The sequence below is a fragment of the Paecilomyces variotii genome (assembly GCF_004022145.1).
Source record: "Paecilomyces variotii strain CBS 101075 chromosome Unknown C8Q69scaffold_13, whole genome shotgun sequence".
In the NCBI taxonomy this organism is placed as follows: Eukaryota; Fungi; Ascomycota; class Eurotiomycetes; order Eurotiales; family Thermoascaceae; genus Paecilomyces; species Paecilomyces variotii.
In genome coordinates, this window is record NW_021167152.1 from 266,798 (window position 1) to 281,890 (window position 15,093).

At 48.4% G+C, this 15,093-nt stretch overlaps 6 protein-coding genes across 6 annotated transcripts; 3 read left to right on the forward strand and 3 right to left on the reverse strand.

Annotated features, from left to right (window-relative positions):
• The first annotated feature begins 33 nt into the window (after positions 1-33).
• On the forward strand, positions 34-1,601 carry C8Q69DRAFT_95364 (hypothetical protein). Its single transcript, XM_028634211.1, has one exon. It carries the CDS (start codon positions 333-335, stop codon positions 1,377-1,379), a length of 1,047 nt encoding a protein of 348 aa, XP_028482005.1. The 5' UTR covers positions 34-332; the 3' UTR covers positions 1,380-1,601.
• Positions 1,602-1,933: 332 nt separating this feature from the next.
• C8Q69DRAFT_95357 (putative transcription factor) lies at positions 1,934-4,244 on the reverse strand. Its single transcript, XM_028634210.1, has 3 exons — positions 4,062-4,244; positions 2,338-4,000; positions 1,934-2,252 (listed from the first exon to the last, which is right to left on the reverse strand). The coding sequence occupies exons 1-3, from the start codon at positions 4,102-4,104 to the stop codon at positions 2,030-2,032; spliced, it is 1,929 nt and encodes a 642-aa protein (XP_028482006.1). The 5' UTR covers positions 4,105-4,244; the 3' UTR covers positions 1,934-2,029.
• A 1,251-nt stretch (positions 4,245-5,495) lies between these two features.
• C8Q69DRAFT_437603 (DEAD box helicase) lies at positions 5,496-9,350 on the forward strand (the record flags this gene model as incomplete). Its single annotated transcript, XM_028628580.1, has 5 exons — positions 5,496-5,882; positions 5,941-6,299; positions 6,347-8,373; positions 8,430-8,523; positions 8,576-9,350. The coding sequence occupies 5 exons, from the start codon at positions 5,496-5,498 to the stop codon at positions 9,135-9,137; spliced, it is 3,429 nt and encodes a 1,142-aa protein (XP_028482007.1). The 3' UTR covers positions 9,138-9,350.
• A 350-nt stretch (positions 9,351-9,700) lies between these two features.
• C8Q69DRAFT_95453 (kinase-like domain-containing protein) lies at positions 9,701-10,830 on the reverse strand. The gene is made up of 2 exons (XM_028634213.1): positions 10,718-10,830; positions 9,701-10,667 (listed from the first exon to the last, which is right to left on the reverse strand). The coding sequence occupies exons 1-2, from the start codon at positions 10,733-10,735 to the stop codon at positions 9,789-9,791; spliced, it is 897 nt and encodes a 298-aa protein (XP_028482008.1). The 5' UTR covers positions 10,736-10,830; the 3' UTR covers positions 9,701-9,788.
• A 498-nt stretch (positions 10,831-11,328) lies between these two features.
• On the forward strand, positions 11,329-13,445 carry C8Q69DRAFT_95429 (FAD binding domain protein). Its single transcript, XM_028634212.1, has 3 exons — positions 11,329-12,670; positions 12,723-12,999; positions 13,056-13,445. The coding sequence occupies exons 1-3, from the start codon at positions 11,518-11,520 to the stop codon at positions 13,336-13,338; spliced, it is 1,713 nt and encodes a 570-aa protein (XP_028482009.1). The 5' UTR covers positions 11,329-11,517; the 3' UTR covers positions 13,339-13,445.
• C8Q69DRAFT_478917 (UbiA prenyltransferase family-domain-containing protein) lies at positions 13,421-14,991 on the reverse strand. Its single transcript, XM_028631408.1, has one exon. It carries the CDS (start codon positions 14,536-14,538, stop codon positions 13,552-13,554), a length of 987 nt encoding a protein of 328 aa, XP_028482010.1. The 5' UTR covers positions 14,539-14,991; the 3' UTR covers positions 13,421-13,551.
• Positions 14,992-15,093: the final 102 nt, after the last annotated feature.

The following is a 15,093-nucleotide window of genomic DNA, read 5'->3' on the forward strand; positions in this document are numbered from 1 at the left end:
CTGAAAGTCTGGAGCGGTCGTGGACCGAGCTTTTTTGCTTGGGGAAAACGCCACGCCGCTTATCGATAGTCGCGCGGACAACCGATCAGGGTAAACACAACGCCATCCGGTTTCACAGCGGGATCGAGACGGCCATGAGGGCGTCGAGAGTCGGTCGGTTTATTTCTAAACATTTAATCAGACAGTCTATAAAATCAAAACTCTTTCTGTATCGTCTCTAATCCATCAATTTCACGTATTACCTCGTTTCTGTTGATCTCATCCTGCGCTGATCTCAAATCTGGCATACCTCTAAGTCTAGGGGCATTCATGTCACGCATGCGCCCACAGCAATGGTGCTCGTAACGTCCTCGACTATCTCTGTCATCCTATCATCAAGCGTGGTATGCATCTTCACATTCCTGCTCTTCCTGTCAGGCTACGTGCTCCAGCAGCAATCTGTACGGAGTATACAACATGCGATCCGTCCACCACTCGACTCTCCGCATAAGATATCCCCGCATTTGGTAGCGAGAGATCGGGGTGCAGATGACCAGTTGTACCTGAATGAAGCTAGCAGCAATTACGCGCAGGATGTCCTGTCAGGGACACGAGACGAGGACGATATACTCTCCAATCCAACAGGAGACACAGCAGGAAAGGGCAATTATGCCTATCTGCAACTTGTCTCCGATCCGGATCCTTCGAATATCTGCTCTGCAATTCTTTTCTTCAAGACTCTTTCCAAGTCGCGTTCGTCCGTTCATGACCGTCTCTTCATGTACCCGCAGGTCTGGGACATGATGAACGAACCCTCAAAACAGGTTTCCACGGCCCTCTCTTTACTTCGCGACGCGAGTACCAAATATGACTTTTGGCTGCTCCCCATCGACATGTCGCTAGCAACTAAGCACGGGTATCAAATTACGGACTCGAAACTTCTCCGCCTTGGCCAGATCCAATTCCTCCAGTACGACAGCGTGCTATATCTTCAATCACCGGGGTTGCTTCTCGATGGCGAGAAGTTAGATCAAGTACTGCTCTCTCGACCTCTTCCTCTAACTTATAACAAGGATAGGATCGAGTCATACAGGAATGATGCCTGGATCGCTATGCCTTTGAGGCCGGAACGAGAACCTAATCTCCCGCCCGTGTACCTCATTGCTGTGAACAACATGGGAGACCACGTCGAGGCGCGAACACATATTCCAAATGTCGCCATTGCAGGATTCGGAGAACTGGTTACCGGGCCCTGGGGCGGAGAGAACCCCGATGCAGCGTACGTGTTCTTCGAGAAAGATCGTGACGGACACGTACGCTGGGAAGATAATCCACTATTTGGAACCTGGCGGGCGCAGCAGAATGAGGTCTGCGAGGGTTTAAACCTGGATGTGAATTGAAAATTGTTTTTATTTTTTTGGGAAAGGAATTTCCTACAGCGATCACTGCACTTATGATGTGTCATTGGGACTATATGCATTTCATTTCGGAATTACAATTGTGAACATACGAGATTGGGGGGAAAAGGAAAGGACGTATTTGTAACATGCTGGCGTTGTTACACGCGTGATATATTTTCCCCTATGGGGCCAGGTGCGATTTCTATATACCTCTTTTTAAGGTATATTTGAAGGGACTTCGTTTTGTTTTGTGAATATGATTTATGAAGGACGCTGTGACAGCAGCAAGGAAGGCTTTTATGTACGATGGATTAGATGAGAAATTAACATATAGTACATGTCAAGAGAACATGTATAACCACACAAAACATGCACTTCGTATAATGTATGATATTCTTCCTGGAGTCTCTTGTTTTACGGGTATCACGAGCCCCTTTCTAAGATTCATATTAAAATGATGTAATGAAGGAGTAAAGAACTATCTTTTCTCCTGAGGGGTAATCGACTTTTCCGTTCCTCCTCCGCGCCACCAAATTCCTTTCCGGAAGCGACACGATGTATGGGGATGAAAATGCATAGAACTAGGCCGCATGAAAGAAAAGCGACAATCCAAGACCAAATTTCCACTTCAAGAGATTGGACCTCGATTATCATGGAATCGGGGTGATTTCGTAACCCAACAGTACCTCAGTGGAGTTACCCTCCCAGCCTCTATTGCCACTGGTCGAGATCATGAATCGACATGCAGGATCGATGTAAAGCTGTGAGATGACGCCGGTCCGGTGGCCGGGTATGATAAGAAAAGGAACGGTCGAGTGGCGTGAGGACTGCTCATCTTTGAGGTCGTATAGACGAAGGATATCGTGAGAGGCGCTGAGCGAGGTGGGTTAGTGATTGCAGACACAGACGCTATAAGGGTGTATCGGTAGCATTATGACGACAAGGGGATGCTACTCACCAAACAAGGTGTCGTCCATTAGGCATGGGATGCAGTGCAGTCACTGCGCCACTCCCTTGAGGGAATTTGAATACGCGCTCTGCGCTGCGCAATCCTTTGTGAAGAGAGAACTCTTCGACCGTTCCATTTCGACGGCCCGCGTAGATGTAGTTCCCATCAGGAGACCAGCAGGCGTTCATACACCATGGAGGAACGTTGCGAGGGCTGATGCGAGCTACAGGGTCTGGCTGTCTCCTATCCCACACGCGGATCGTGCCATCAATGGAGGCTGCCAGGAAGGTGGTGTCGTTTGTGATATTGGATTCGGATAGTGATGGTTGGGTGAGATCGAGGTCCATGGAAGACGGTTCTAATTGCTCTGCATGGGGTAGACCATTGACCACAGGCTCAGATATTCCGTTTGGAAGGGCCGCACCAGGAACCGCTTCTTGGCCCTGGCCTGCAGATTCTGTCGATGTCTCCAAGGTTGGAAGCGTGGAGTCCCGCATACTGTTCGACTGGTCCATAAAATCAGGCTCGCCATGCGCATCTTCCTCCGAGTGTTGGGCTCCGTTGGCAAGCGCGCGACTGAGCTCGTCCTCTGCATCTGTTCCAAAAGCGCCCCCTGAAGGCGCTCCGCCGTCAATAGCACCCCCATCGGCATCCCCGAATAATGAATCTGCTCCCCCAAAAAGTGAGTCAGCTGGCGAACCTGCTTCTGCGGTTGCCCCTAGTTGACCCTCCTGGCTCTCGTTTACGCCATTTGTAAAGCTAAAGCTGCCTCCGCCACTAGCCTGGTAGTTAGACGAGTACGTCCCATTGGGTTGCGGAACATCTGGAATATCTTGCGGTATTGGTAGGCTTGACTCCGGACGTATCTGGATAGCAGAGATCTGTCCAGCACTGGCGCTGAAGAGACGCCGACTCTGTCCCGTGTTTAGATCCCAATCGATAACCTTTTTATCCCAGCTGCCTGACAGGAGCGATTTTTCATCCGAGGTGAGATGTAAGGCCGAAACTGCAGATGTATGCTGCTGTAGAAGAGCAACTTCCTTGCTCTCTTCGTGACGGATCGTTTGGAGACGAATGTTGCCCGATTCGAGCCCAGAAAGCAGCCACAAACCCTGGCTTTGGGCCGCCAATGAGTAGACTGGAGATAGGACATTCCCATCCATGTTTTCCCAGTATGTCATCAACACGCCCGCTTTGATCACACTGTCAACGAAGGGATGTCTTTGCGCGACGGTCAACATGAGCTTGCTGTTGATCGAATCTACCCAGTTGAACTTCCGAACATAGCCATCGGCTCCTCCGCTGAAAACCCATCTCATATCAGCCGTTGCCGTCACCGCATTGATCGACGTACTGTGAGGGGCCGCCGTGGTAGGTACGATGTCGTATGTAGATGCCGTGAGACATTCGGCGCGCACAGTAGGACGAAACGCAGCGAGCGGATCTGATAAAATATTTGCAGCATTTGGAGATCCAGCAGCAGCATTCGACTGCAACGCTCCGCCCGCTCCTTCAGACGTTTGACTGGCATTCGAAGGGCTTTCAGCATCTGGTTCTTGGTCGGCATCGGCGTCAGCGTCAGCGTCTGGGTCGTTATCGCCGTCGCCGTCGCCATCGTCCACATCTCTCATCGTATCGTCCATATCATTATCAGAACTTTCATCTTGCGATCCTATGCAATGTAACACCGGGGTCAGCCTTCCGAAGAGACGGCGCGGAAACTGGTCACCTACCCACGAGATCGCGGTCGTCCTCCTCCTCTCCAATTGAAGGCATGGTCACATTAGGTACTCAGATATAGTGTTGTGAGACCACGCTGCTATCAGAGTAACAACTGAGGAGATGTCGAATCTTGCGATACGTTGTTCTTGGTCGTGGCCTGCGGAGCTGATACCGGCGCAAAAGCGGATGAACTGCGGCCCTTCACAGGGACAATGCAGATAGATTATAGAGCCATCTGCGTGCGCTCTTTCTGTGAAGGCGTGTATGAGGCCAGCCAGCCATAGACTGGCACAGCGCTCTAACAAATCGATCAAAAGAGAGAAAAGCGCTGTGATTACCCTTGATCCTTGGTTGTCTTTGATTTCTCCCACTTCCCCAGGCGCTCTCTCCGCTCCGCTGTTGGCCTGAGGCTTTGAATCTCCCGTTCTGGAATAGTGTGTCTATGCTTAGTCATGATTGTAGTTCTGAAGGATTTGGATCCTGATGAATTATTCTTGATCATGAGCCTCAGCTCTGGAATTCCTCTCATCTGTACTGTTTTTGGCCCATGCACTCTAACTGTAACCCGATTCCTAAGCTGATATTTGCATGTAGCCATAGACCATACTATGGAGTCAGTCTGCAACCTGGCTGTCACGAGCAGTTAGTATCAGATTTTAAGACCACTTAACCAGAAAGAGAAATTTCCTCTTCGTCGTACTGTCATATCCAAAACTCTGTTTGCTTTGCAAAGTACAGGTTCTCTAATCATATAGAGATATTTTACAACGGGCAGGTAAACCCAAAAGGCAGGTTACCGCTGTCGCTACCCGTTTCTGTTTGTCATTGCACTTGCATATGAACTTATGAAGCTTGCTGGACATATTCTTGACCTGGCAGCATCCAGTCTCATGGCTCCATATACATAGCTTGATAAATATACTGTGTAGGATCATAGGGGGGTATATATGATATGTAGTTAGATTTGGATCTTTGTTGATCTCCCCAGGGGGAGTCCTTAATGGAATTACCCTGCAGGGACCCGCGTGTGCTGTTCTGTGATATCTCGAGATAGAAAGCGATAATGAACCCAGTGAATGAACCAGAATCAGTCACATCTTATTGCGGTTGTCCTTTTACCCAGCAAGATTTCCAGCCACAACAGAATCCTTTGTCTTACCTGTGACCCGCTGAGAACCAGAAAGCACTTGCCAACCTGCAACCTGCCAGCCGCTTCATCATGACCCATTCATGGTTTCCTTAGCCTTATTACTGGTCTTCCTGCAATATCTGGACACAGCTATTAAACGAACTCCTTTCATCGGAAAGGAACTAAGAACTGAGTTTCATATTCAGGTGGAAACCTACCGTCTTGGTCTTTCCTCCCAGCACCTCATTTCTGCGCGGGGCGTTCTTCAGTCTCTCAGTGCTACACTTCCTCTTGATTCTCCAATACCGGTATCACGATGAGGGATCAGCCGAATCCTAAAGGTCAATATGGGTTTGAGACGTCCCCTCCACCTTCTGAGGATGCCGGTCTGCTTGGGCTGAACAAAGACATACGGCAGTACGTTCGCAAGAAGGACGCAGAAGGGAGAGACGATGAGCCATGGCTATCGAAGCAAGAACTTCCTTCTTCTGATGAGATCATGGGCACAGAGATGGAAAACGATGATTGCGTCGCCTTGATGCCTAATAGAATACTTGGTCCATGGCCGTCAAGTGGCGCATACCTGAGAGCACATTATGAGCTTCTAAGGGAAGATGCAGTCGCTCCTTTGAGAGATGCAGTCGCCTACGTCAAAGACGACCCACACATGATGGATTCACCGCTCCTAAACATCTACGAAAAGGTACGTGGAGTGCGAAGCGAGTACAAAGATCTTCATTCGGAATTCTGATGGACATCAGGTGTATATTACAGGAATTACTTTTGCGCAGAAAGGTGTGGCCGTAAAGGTCCGCTTCTCCACTGCACGAGCAGGAAAGAACATTGTGTGGGAATATACGAAACGGCTGATGAGCGGCACTATAGTTGCTTTGTCCCCAGCAAATGACTGCTTTCAGTCAAAATGTGTAGTGGCTGTGGTGGCTGCCAGGCCTCTTGAGGGAGTAAAGCAGCAACCTCCCGAGATTGATCTACTCTTTGCTCGTGCAGAAGATGCGGACTTCGATCCTCAGCAGGAATGGATCATGGTAGAAGCGAAAACCGGTTATTATGAGGCGCATAGACATACAATGACAGCTCTTCAAAAGATGGCTACAGAAAGGTGAGTCCCGTATTGTCACTTGGGAGGATGCGGCTGACATATATCAGCTTTCCTCTTGCGGAACATATTTGTCGTCTTGGTCTGGAATTGCAACCTCCAGAGTACTTAACCGCTGATCCGCGTGTTAACATGGAGCCTATATTCCCGGATGATGCTGGAACGGACGAAATCAATGTGCTGGAAGCATGGCCACAGACACCCATGGGAAATCTAGATTCTTCTCAATGGGCTGCTCTCAACCAAATCCTTACGAAGGAATTGGCCCTCATTCAGGGACCCCCAGGCACTGGAAAGACGTTTGTATCGGTAGTCGCTCTCAAAGTCATACTCACCCACATGCGGGAAGGAGATCCGCCTGTCATTCTTGCTGCCCAGACAAATCATGCCCTCGATCAGCTTCTACGCCATGTGTCTATGTTTCAAGGAAACTACATCCGCCTTGGCGGAAGAAGCACTGATGTCGATATCAAAAAACGCACCTTATTTGAAATCAGGAAGAAGCTACCAATTCAAGTAGTCCCTGGGGGGCTTCTGGGACCTGCAAGAAAAGAACTTAGAAGACTGATTGATGAGATTTCCGCTCTCCTCAAGCCATTCAATCAGGAACGTTCTGGTTCACCACTTCCAGCGTCTTTTTTCCTAAAAGTGGGTGTTCTGTCTCAGTCACAATTCGATTCTCTCGAAAGAGGAGCCCAAGGTTGGGTACGAGGTGGTTCAGGAAGCGATTCAGACCCAATAGTAAACTGGTTGGGTGACTACATATCAAAATTCGAAGTCGTTTATGACACCGAGAATTTCGGTTTTTCGGAGGATGATATTGACCTCGAGTACGAACAGCTCAAAGAGCTAGAAGCGGAACAGGGTATCGAGGACGATGATTTGGAGATCCTTCGAGGCACATTTACCCATCTGAAAGAAAACTTTATGGGCCGCGGAATACCTTCTCTTTCTGAGAAGACGATTCAGGAAGTACACCTCAGACGTCACGACTTGTGGAGAATACCCGCCAATGTCCGCGGTTCTGTGTACAATACTCTTCGAAGGCTCGCCAAGGAGAAAATAACTGGGAAACTTCGGCAGTTCTTGCGCCTATACGACGATTGCTGTGTTGATCTACAGATTGGGAAATGGGAGCGGGACTACAATATTCTGAAGAGCGCCAAAGTAATCGGAATGACTACTACGGGGCTGAGCAAGTACCGAGCCCTGGTCTCTAGCCTCAAACCAAAGATTGTTATGGTTGAGGAAGCTGCAGAAGTGATTGAAGGTCCAGTCGCAGTGGCCTGCATCGAGTCTCTACAGCATCTCATACTTGTCGGCGACCACAAGCAGCTCCAGGGCCATTGTTCTGTACAGGAGCTTGAAGGGGAACCTTTCTTCCTCAATGTATCCATGTTTGAAAGGCTCGTCCACAATGGTATTGATTTCAGGACCCTGACCAGACAGCGGAGAATGGCTCCCGAAATTCGCAAACTACTGAGTCCGATCTACAGCGATCTGCAGGATCATCCTTCCGTCTTGGATCGCCCCAAAATCCCAGGTATGGGAGATATCAATACCTACTTCTTTCATCACACATGGCCAGAGAGTTCCGATAACCTTTCGTCCAAGTACAATCAGGATGAAGCACAAATGATGGTCGGTTTCTACTTTTACCTCGTGCTGAATGGAATGTCGGTGAATGACATTACTGTGCTTACGTTCTATAATGGTCAGAGGAAGAAGATACTGAAACTACTAAAAGATCACCAATACCTTCAGGGTCAGTATGTCAAGGTTGTCACCGTCGATTCCTACCAAGGAGAGGAGAACGAAGTTGTTATCTTATCACTTGTTCGGAGTAGCGAACGTGCGAACATCGGCTTCTTGTCCATTGAGAACAGAGTTTGCGTTGCTCTGTCCAGGGCGAAAAGAGGATTCTACATATTCGGAAATGGAGAGGCAGTTTCCCTCGCTGATCCACTATGGTGGGAAATCGTCTGCATTATGGGGGAAGATCAGTCAGGTCAACGAAGATTGGGTCGTCGTCTGCCGCTGACATGCGTCAAACACGGGAGAAGGTTCTATATTCGAGGTAACTTCTATATTTTGCGTTTTTCAATTAGATTTGCGACTAATCACTTTGTGTAGAATTAAAGGAGTGGCATGCTATCAATGGAGGTTGCGAGCTCAAGTGTGGAGAAGTTCTCTCTTGCGGTCACACTTGCGAACTTCGTTGTCATAGGTAGGTATATCGCGACTCCCATATTGGATGCATCATTGACGAGTCTCAATAGTTTCTCCCACGATCAAGTGAGCTGCAATCAGATTTGTGGGAAACCACTTGCATGTGGGCATGTTTGTCGTGAGCATTGCTCCACCGGTCACCCGTGCCATTGCGAATGCAAACCACCTGCCGTCGAACATGTCACCATTGAGCGTCTCGCCATCGAACGTCTGGCTATGGAAGAAGTACGCCCGACTGTCAGAAGAACTGCTACAAACTCTTCTATCCCTGAGGAGAAGCACACCGAGCTCGTCCAAAAGTACCATAAATTCGTTAACGGCGGCGCTCAGGAACAAGATGCGTTCCTGAATGCCAGGGCCAAGGACATGGCTTCGGAAGAGTTGAAACAGCAGCTGGACGACGAGGCATTCAGAGACCTCTTCGGTGGCGAGAACGAGAATACTGCTTCGAAATCGTCTAAACCCCGTAGGGCGCCTTCGACGAAGCGCGTTCCTGATGGTAAGGGCGGTTACAGAGAGCGGTACGTCGACTATTTCAGCGCACGCACAACTCCAAGCAGAACGTCCAAGGAAAGTTCCCCAGGACAACACCTCTTGGATAATAGTGATTAAAGGTCCATTTCTTCCACTAGACCTCGAGAACTGGATGACTCTCAGCGGCTTTACTCACATTGCCGACAAAAAGATGCTGTCTCACGCCAAGCTACTGGTAGAATAGAGGTCAAGTGGATAGAACCGGATACTGATGCACAGATATCATTTCGAAAAGCTCCAGGCCACAATAGATGTTTTTAGTAATTGCATATTCCAATTCAGAAACATTCATTCCCAGATAGATACCTACTACTTACTAGCCAATTTGATGTATCGCGAAAGGCCCGGCTGATTCAGGGACGTCTCAGTGGCATCTACGCAGATCATCTTCGTCTTGTGACAACGTTGACAGGGATTGCCTCCAGAGCATCTGTAGCCTCTTCGAAAACAAGCGTCGCATTTCGGGAAAGTTGACGGAGTGATAGACAGAAGCTCCGATACCCTTGACTTCTGTGTCCGCCGCTGCGGTTTCCCTTCCCAAACACTAAACGCATATTGAGGACTTTCTGCTCGGGATCAGTCCGACAGTTTGATCTGCTTGCGAGAACGCGATGAGGGTGGGGGCTAGAGCGGAGGTTTCCTTCCTACTGAGTCATTACCATGTTGCGCCCTCATCGCGTTTTCTTTCTGGGATGCTTGTTGGAAGTACTGGGTTATGTATGTACTTAGTCAGATTCCCGTGTAGTCTGTCATGGAGTTATTTACTTCCGCCCAGAACTCATACTCATCTGAGGCGAGAATCGAAGATGAAAGCTCTCTCCATGATGGCTCATCAGTTGCCCATTTCAATCCAAAGTGTTCCCTTGAAGCGACACTGTACCCCGATGCACCCCAGTCAATAATACCAGTTATCTTATCATCGTCGATGATGATGTTGGTGGGATGCAAGTCACCATGGGTGAAAGTCTTCCTCTCATCTTGGCCATTTTCCCCAGAGGAAAGGATCCTATCCGCTAGGATACAATCTCTTTTACCAATCAGTCGATCATTTGGTCTTGATCTCTGGAGAGCAAGAATAATGCCTGCATTGAACTCTTTCCTGGTTTGGAACGGGCCGTATCGATAGGGCTTGGTTCCCCAGGGATGCTTGAATATGACATCTTCACAAGGGCCGCCATCCACAGACCCAAAGAAAGTACCTTCAATTCTGCGCCATTGCTGTACGTAATCTTTGAGCTGCTGCACGATAGATTTTCGAGCAGCGATAGACAGACGATCCCAGCATTCTTCGAGAGGAATACCTGGCATCCTCTCCATTAAAATAAACCCAATATCTTCAATCATATAAGCATTCAAAACTTTCGGGACAAGGCACATCGCTTCCGCTTCTCCCATTGAAACCCCATACCCCATTTTCAAAATCATAGACCCGCTAATCTCCAGGATTTTACGACCACTAACCCTGTGGGGGCACAGGTCTCTCCCATTCCGAATTTCTTCACAAGTAACGATAGGTCGGGCTTGGTCTCTCATTGAAGGGGCAAAACGAACGTCGATAGGCGAGGATAATATATGGCAGACATATTCTCGAACATTATATTTGGTGGGCTATGAGACGGTTAGGTTGTAATCATGCTTGTGCTGTGTATTGTACTTACCTTGTCAACTTCTGCCATTATTGTTGCTTCTCGAGGAAATTTTCATGTTGTTGTTGTTGTTGTATTTATTAAAGGCTACAAGAGATGGGTAAAGCCTAAAGGCAAAATAGGAGAGAAGGGTAAGGGCCTTACTTAAAGGCCACATGACTTAGTGTGTCAAGTCAAATTGGTAGTATCTTCTTTTTCTACGGTCAACAAAAGACAAGTTGTTAAGGCTTATTTTCCTTCGTGTTGACCCTCTTTTTGAATTTCGCAGCCTTTATTGTTTCGCATAGAATTAAGGCCGTACGTTTGATTATTACCCCAAGCATCTCCCGAGTTGTATGCCCGCCCTTGTTGCCGCCTTCGAAATCGATGAGAATGGAATGGAAGACATCGAGGCTGAGACTTACCAAAGGGTATCTTCCTGTAGCTAGTTGCATGTGATTAAGATCGCTAAGTACTTAGTCTAGGTCTGTTCGAATGAACGAAGCTAATGCATGTGCATTTCGGCCGGTCCATCTCTACTGCATTTCCTGCTTGAATATACCGTACCATTGGGGGCCAATTTCCCTCCGCTCTTTCAACAAGCGAGGGGGCCGAAACTTGCCATTTGCAGATGGCCTTGAGCCATCGGAGACGCATGCATAGGCGCTATAAACAGCAACCTTCAGCTGAGGCCAGGAACGGCGCGACCTATTAATCCACGGAGAAGTTGTCTGCTGGATAACAGCAGCTACAATTGTTTTAAATATAACTGCGCAATCCCTGCTGTTGTGTCTCTTCATTAAAACTCCTTAGGCGATATACCTAGTTCGAAGATGCTTTCGCGAATTTTCCGGGTATGGAGGCCAATCCTCCTCCTCTTCCTTAACCTGGTTCTTGCGGTGCATTCCACATCGCCTAATTCGACATGTCGCTGTTTTCCGGGCGACAGCTGTTGGCCAACCATTCAGCAATGGCAGCAATTCAATGAGACAATTGGAGGCAGACTGATTGCCACGATACCCATCGCCAGCGCCTGCCATAACGATGGTTTTTCGCCGTACAATGAAACACAATGCGCCCAGTTACAATCTGTCTGGGGATTTCCAGAGACTCATTATGAAAGCTCCTCTTCGATCATGGCTCCGTTCTTCGCGAACCAGAGCTGTGATCCATTCCTTCCTAAAGAAGCACGCTGCATCATCGGGACCTATATCCAGTATGCAGTGAATGCGAGTAGCGCATTGGATGTCCAAAAGACGATCGCCTTTGTCAAAGGGCACAACATTCGCCTTGTCATCCGCAATACAGGCCATGATTATCTCGGGAAATCGACGGGAGCAGGTGCTGTCGGTATCTGGACTCATCATATGAAAGATATTGAATTCCTCGATTACCGGTCTCCATCATATACCGGGAAGGCAGTCAAAGTGGGAGCCGGCGTGCAGATATTTGAGGTAAACGAAGCTGCGCACGCCCAAAGCCTCGTGGTGGTGGGAGGCAATTGCCAAACTGTAGGCATTGCCGGAGGCTACTCCCAAGGAGGAGGGCATGGTCAACTCGCCTCCAAGTTTGGTCTTGCAGCAGACCAGGTACTGGAATGGGAGGTTGTCACAGCAGATGGAGATCTTGTGACAGCATCGCCATCAGAAAATGCGGACCTTTACTGGGCCCTGGCGGGTGGTGGAGGTGGAACATATGGGGTTGTCTTGTCTATGACTAGCAAAGCCTACCCAGAACTTCAGACGGCGACAGCAAACTTGACTTTTACTAATACCGGCGTCTCTCAAGAGACTTTTCTTGAGGCTGTGCAGACATTCGTTACTGGTCTCAATCCCATACTGGATGCTGGCGGGGTGAGCATCTGGTTGTTGACCAATTCATCGTTTTCCACGACACCCACCACTCTTCCAGGGGGGACAAAAGCTGAATTACAGAACCTTCTGAGCCCGTCCCTCAAAGCATTAGAGAAGAGCAATATCACCTACAGTAAGTCATGAATGAATCTCCTGAATAGAAGGATAATCGCTGATTCTCGCAGCTTATTTCATTGATGAGTTCTCGACTTATTATGAAAGCTACCAAGTGATGAACCCAGTCGCGAATATCACTGAAGCACAGATGGGAGGACGACTCATTCCACGTTCTCTGATAGATTCGAATGCTGAAGCGCTCACGACCGCCTTCCGGAGAATTCTCGCCTCTGAGACTGGTGTGGTCCTTTCGGGAATCTCAGTAAACGTTTCGCGACAAGACGCGCCAGACAACGCTGTAAATCCTTTCTGGCGTGAGTCTGTACTGGACCTTGTGATTGGGACGTATGTTTTTTTCCCTCCTTAAAGATTCTCTGAACTTGACTGATTCCCATATGCAGACCCTGGAGTTACACTGACTGGGATCACGACCTTGCTGATCGGAATCTAATCACCAATGAACTTCTCCCTATCCTCGAAAGATTAACTCCCGGAGGGGGCGGTTACCTCAACGAGGCGGATTCTGACCAGCCACACTGGCAACGGGTCTTCTATGGGTCGAACTACAAGGCCCTCTCCGCAATAAAAGAGAAGTATGATCCAGATCACATCTTCTACGCAGTGACCGGAGTAGGTAGTGAAAGGTGGATACAGAAGGCAGATGGGAGGTTATGTAAGTTGTAGAAGGCAGATAATTTGAGTTGATCCTGCAAATCTATTCAAGGTAGTACATAAGATGACAATTCCGAATTTATGTTAGCAGATTTGAGCTTCTTCCTCTAATTCCATCCCTGTCAATAATACCACAGACTGCGATAAGCGGATAACCATCTTCTCCCATAGACATGGACAGAAGAATGAAGGTCTCACAGGTATCCATTAGTTCCCTAGGTTCTCCTATGCAACTCTAGCACATAATGGCATGACATATACAGTCGTAATCCAGAGGTTCCAAATAATAAATGTTCTCTTATCGCTTCTCACATTGCGGAAGAGGAGTGTTCGAGCGGCAACGGCCCACGCCAATGCACAGCTTACACTGGCAAATATAACATGGACATTCCAGAATATCGGACAGAACAGGCCCCATGCTAGCATTGGGACAGCAATACTCCATCGTGCTGCTCTGTCGCCAATCACCAATGGTACTGTGCGACGTCCCCGTTCTGCGTCGCCTTCCTGATCATAAATATCCTGCGTATGGACTGTCGATATGATGATTCCCGCGACAACGAGCAGCCACGGCAAAAGACGTTGGGAGGAATAGAAAGGAAGAGGACCTCCGCCTAAAGCAACCTCCAACGCTCCTGATATGAAGCATAGATACCCCAGAGCATTGATGAGGTTCCGAACTAGAGGATTTGAGTCGGCGCCACCCATGTTGTTGTACCAGGTGCCGAGGACGAGTAGGCCCAGCGACTGGCGAAGCCCTCCGCTGAATAACAGACTGTATGTCTGAGCTGCAGCATAGAAGACCAACATCGTGTACTTTGCTTGTCCCGACGTCATGCGTTTGCTCGGAAGTGGTCTCCAAGGTTTATTCACAGAATCCTCAGCAATGGCAGAGATATCGCGCTGGTTATTTATCGTGAACGGGAGAAGATTGATCCAGACCCAAACAAGAACAGCGGGGGTCTGTTGTAAAAGAATATAAAAAAGTTTGGATTTTAGCGTCGGCGGGAGTGATAACGAGGGAAGGCCATAGCTCGGAGCTGCCAACGAGTTTGCGATCCCAAAGATAGTACTCGGGATTAAGATGGTCTTGAGGTCACTGAAAGTGAAGAGCCAGATAGAATATGAATGGTATAGCGAGTGGGAGAACAGTCCGATCAGGCTCTGACTGACGCCTGCGATAAAATAATGTATACGGACCTTTTCTCTCATGTTGCCGTCCAGAAGAGTCAGAATGCCGCGGCTCGTTCCTATTGATTTTCTGAGCTAAAGGTTGTTTTTCATTATTTTAACAGGGGGAGGTAGGTGGCCTATTAATGGGTTCTAAGTACACTGAGCCATTCATTTTCTTGTATGTTCTTGGGCCCCATGGCCTAGTAGGCAATCGCCTACCTCCTTCACTTTGGGGCCTAGCCCAGAGCACAGCTTATAGTTATAGCTAGATAGCTGCTGGAGCTGGAGCTCGCTCTCTCCTAGGGAATACAAGCCCTTGACCAGTCCTTTCCTCTCTAGCGGCCATGATATCTCAATCCAAAATGCGTCGCGCCGACATAATGGAGACGACCAGAATACCCGTGCACCATGCTAGCAACTTCCGTTTTATCTAATAATATATGCAATGGTACCAGATAGACTTAGTTCCAGATATTTTGGAATACCATAGCGCCAGTGCTCGTCTCAGCGCCTACTAAGTCCCTAGTTTGTAAAAGTCGACACCCAACATTAGCTGCCAATTGCCAATCCGCAGTCTACGCACTAATGTATGCA

Excerpts from the sequence above, each read along its gene's own strand:
- C8Q69DRAFT_95364 (XM_028634211.1), top strand. The coding sequence starts at position 333 with ATGGTGCTCGTAACGTCCTCGACTATCTCTGTCATCCTATCATCAAGC.
- C8Q69DRAFT_95357 (XM_028634210.1), bottom strand. The coding sequence starts at position 4,104 with ATGCCTTCAATTGGAGAGGAGGAGGACGACCGCGATCTCGTGG. Across the intron at positions 4,001-4,061 it reads GGACGACCGCGATCTCGTGG|GATCGCAAGATGAAAGTTCT; the intron begins GTAGGTGACCAG and ends TACATTGCATAG. Across the intron at positions 2,253-2,337 it reads AATGGACGACACCTTGTTTG|CGCCTCTCACGATATCCTTC; the intron begins GTGAGTAGCATC and ends CACCTCGCTCAG.
- C8Q69DRAFT_478917 (XM_028631408.1), bottom strand. The coding sequence starts at position 14,538 with ATGAGAGAAAAGGTCCGTATACATTATTTTATCGCAGGCGTCAGTCAG.
- C8Q69DRAFT_95429 (XM_028634212.1), top strand. The coding sequence starts at position 11,518 with ATGCTTTCGCGAATTTTCCGGGTATGGAGGCCAATCCTCCTCCTCTTC. Across the intron at positions 12,671-12,722 it reads GAAGAGCAATATCACCTACA|CTTATTTCATTGATGAGTTC; the intron begins GTAAGTCATGAA and ends TGATTCTCGCAG. Across the intron at positions 13,000-13,055 it reads CTGGACCTTGTGATTGGGAC|ACCCTGGAGTTACACTGACT; the intron begins GTATGTTTTTTT and ends TCCCATATGCAG.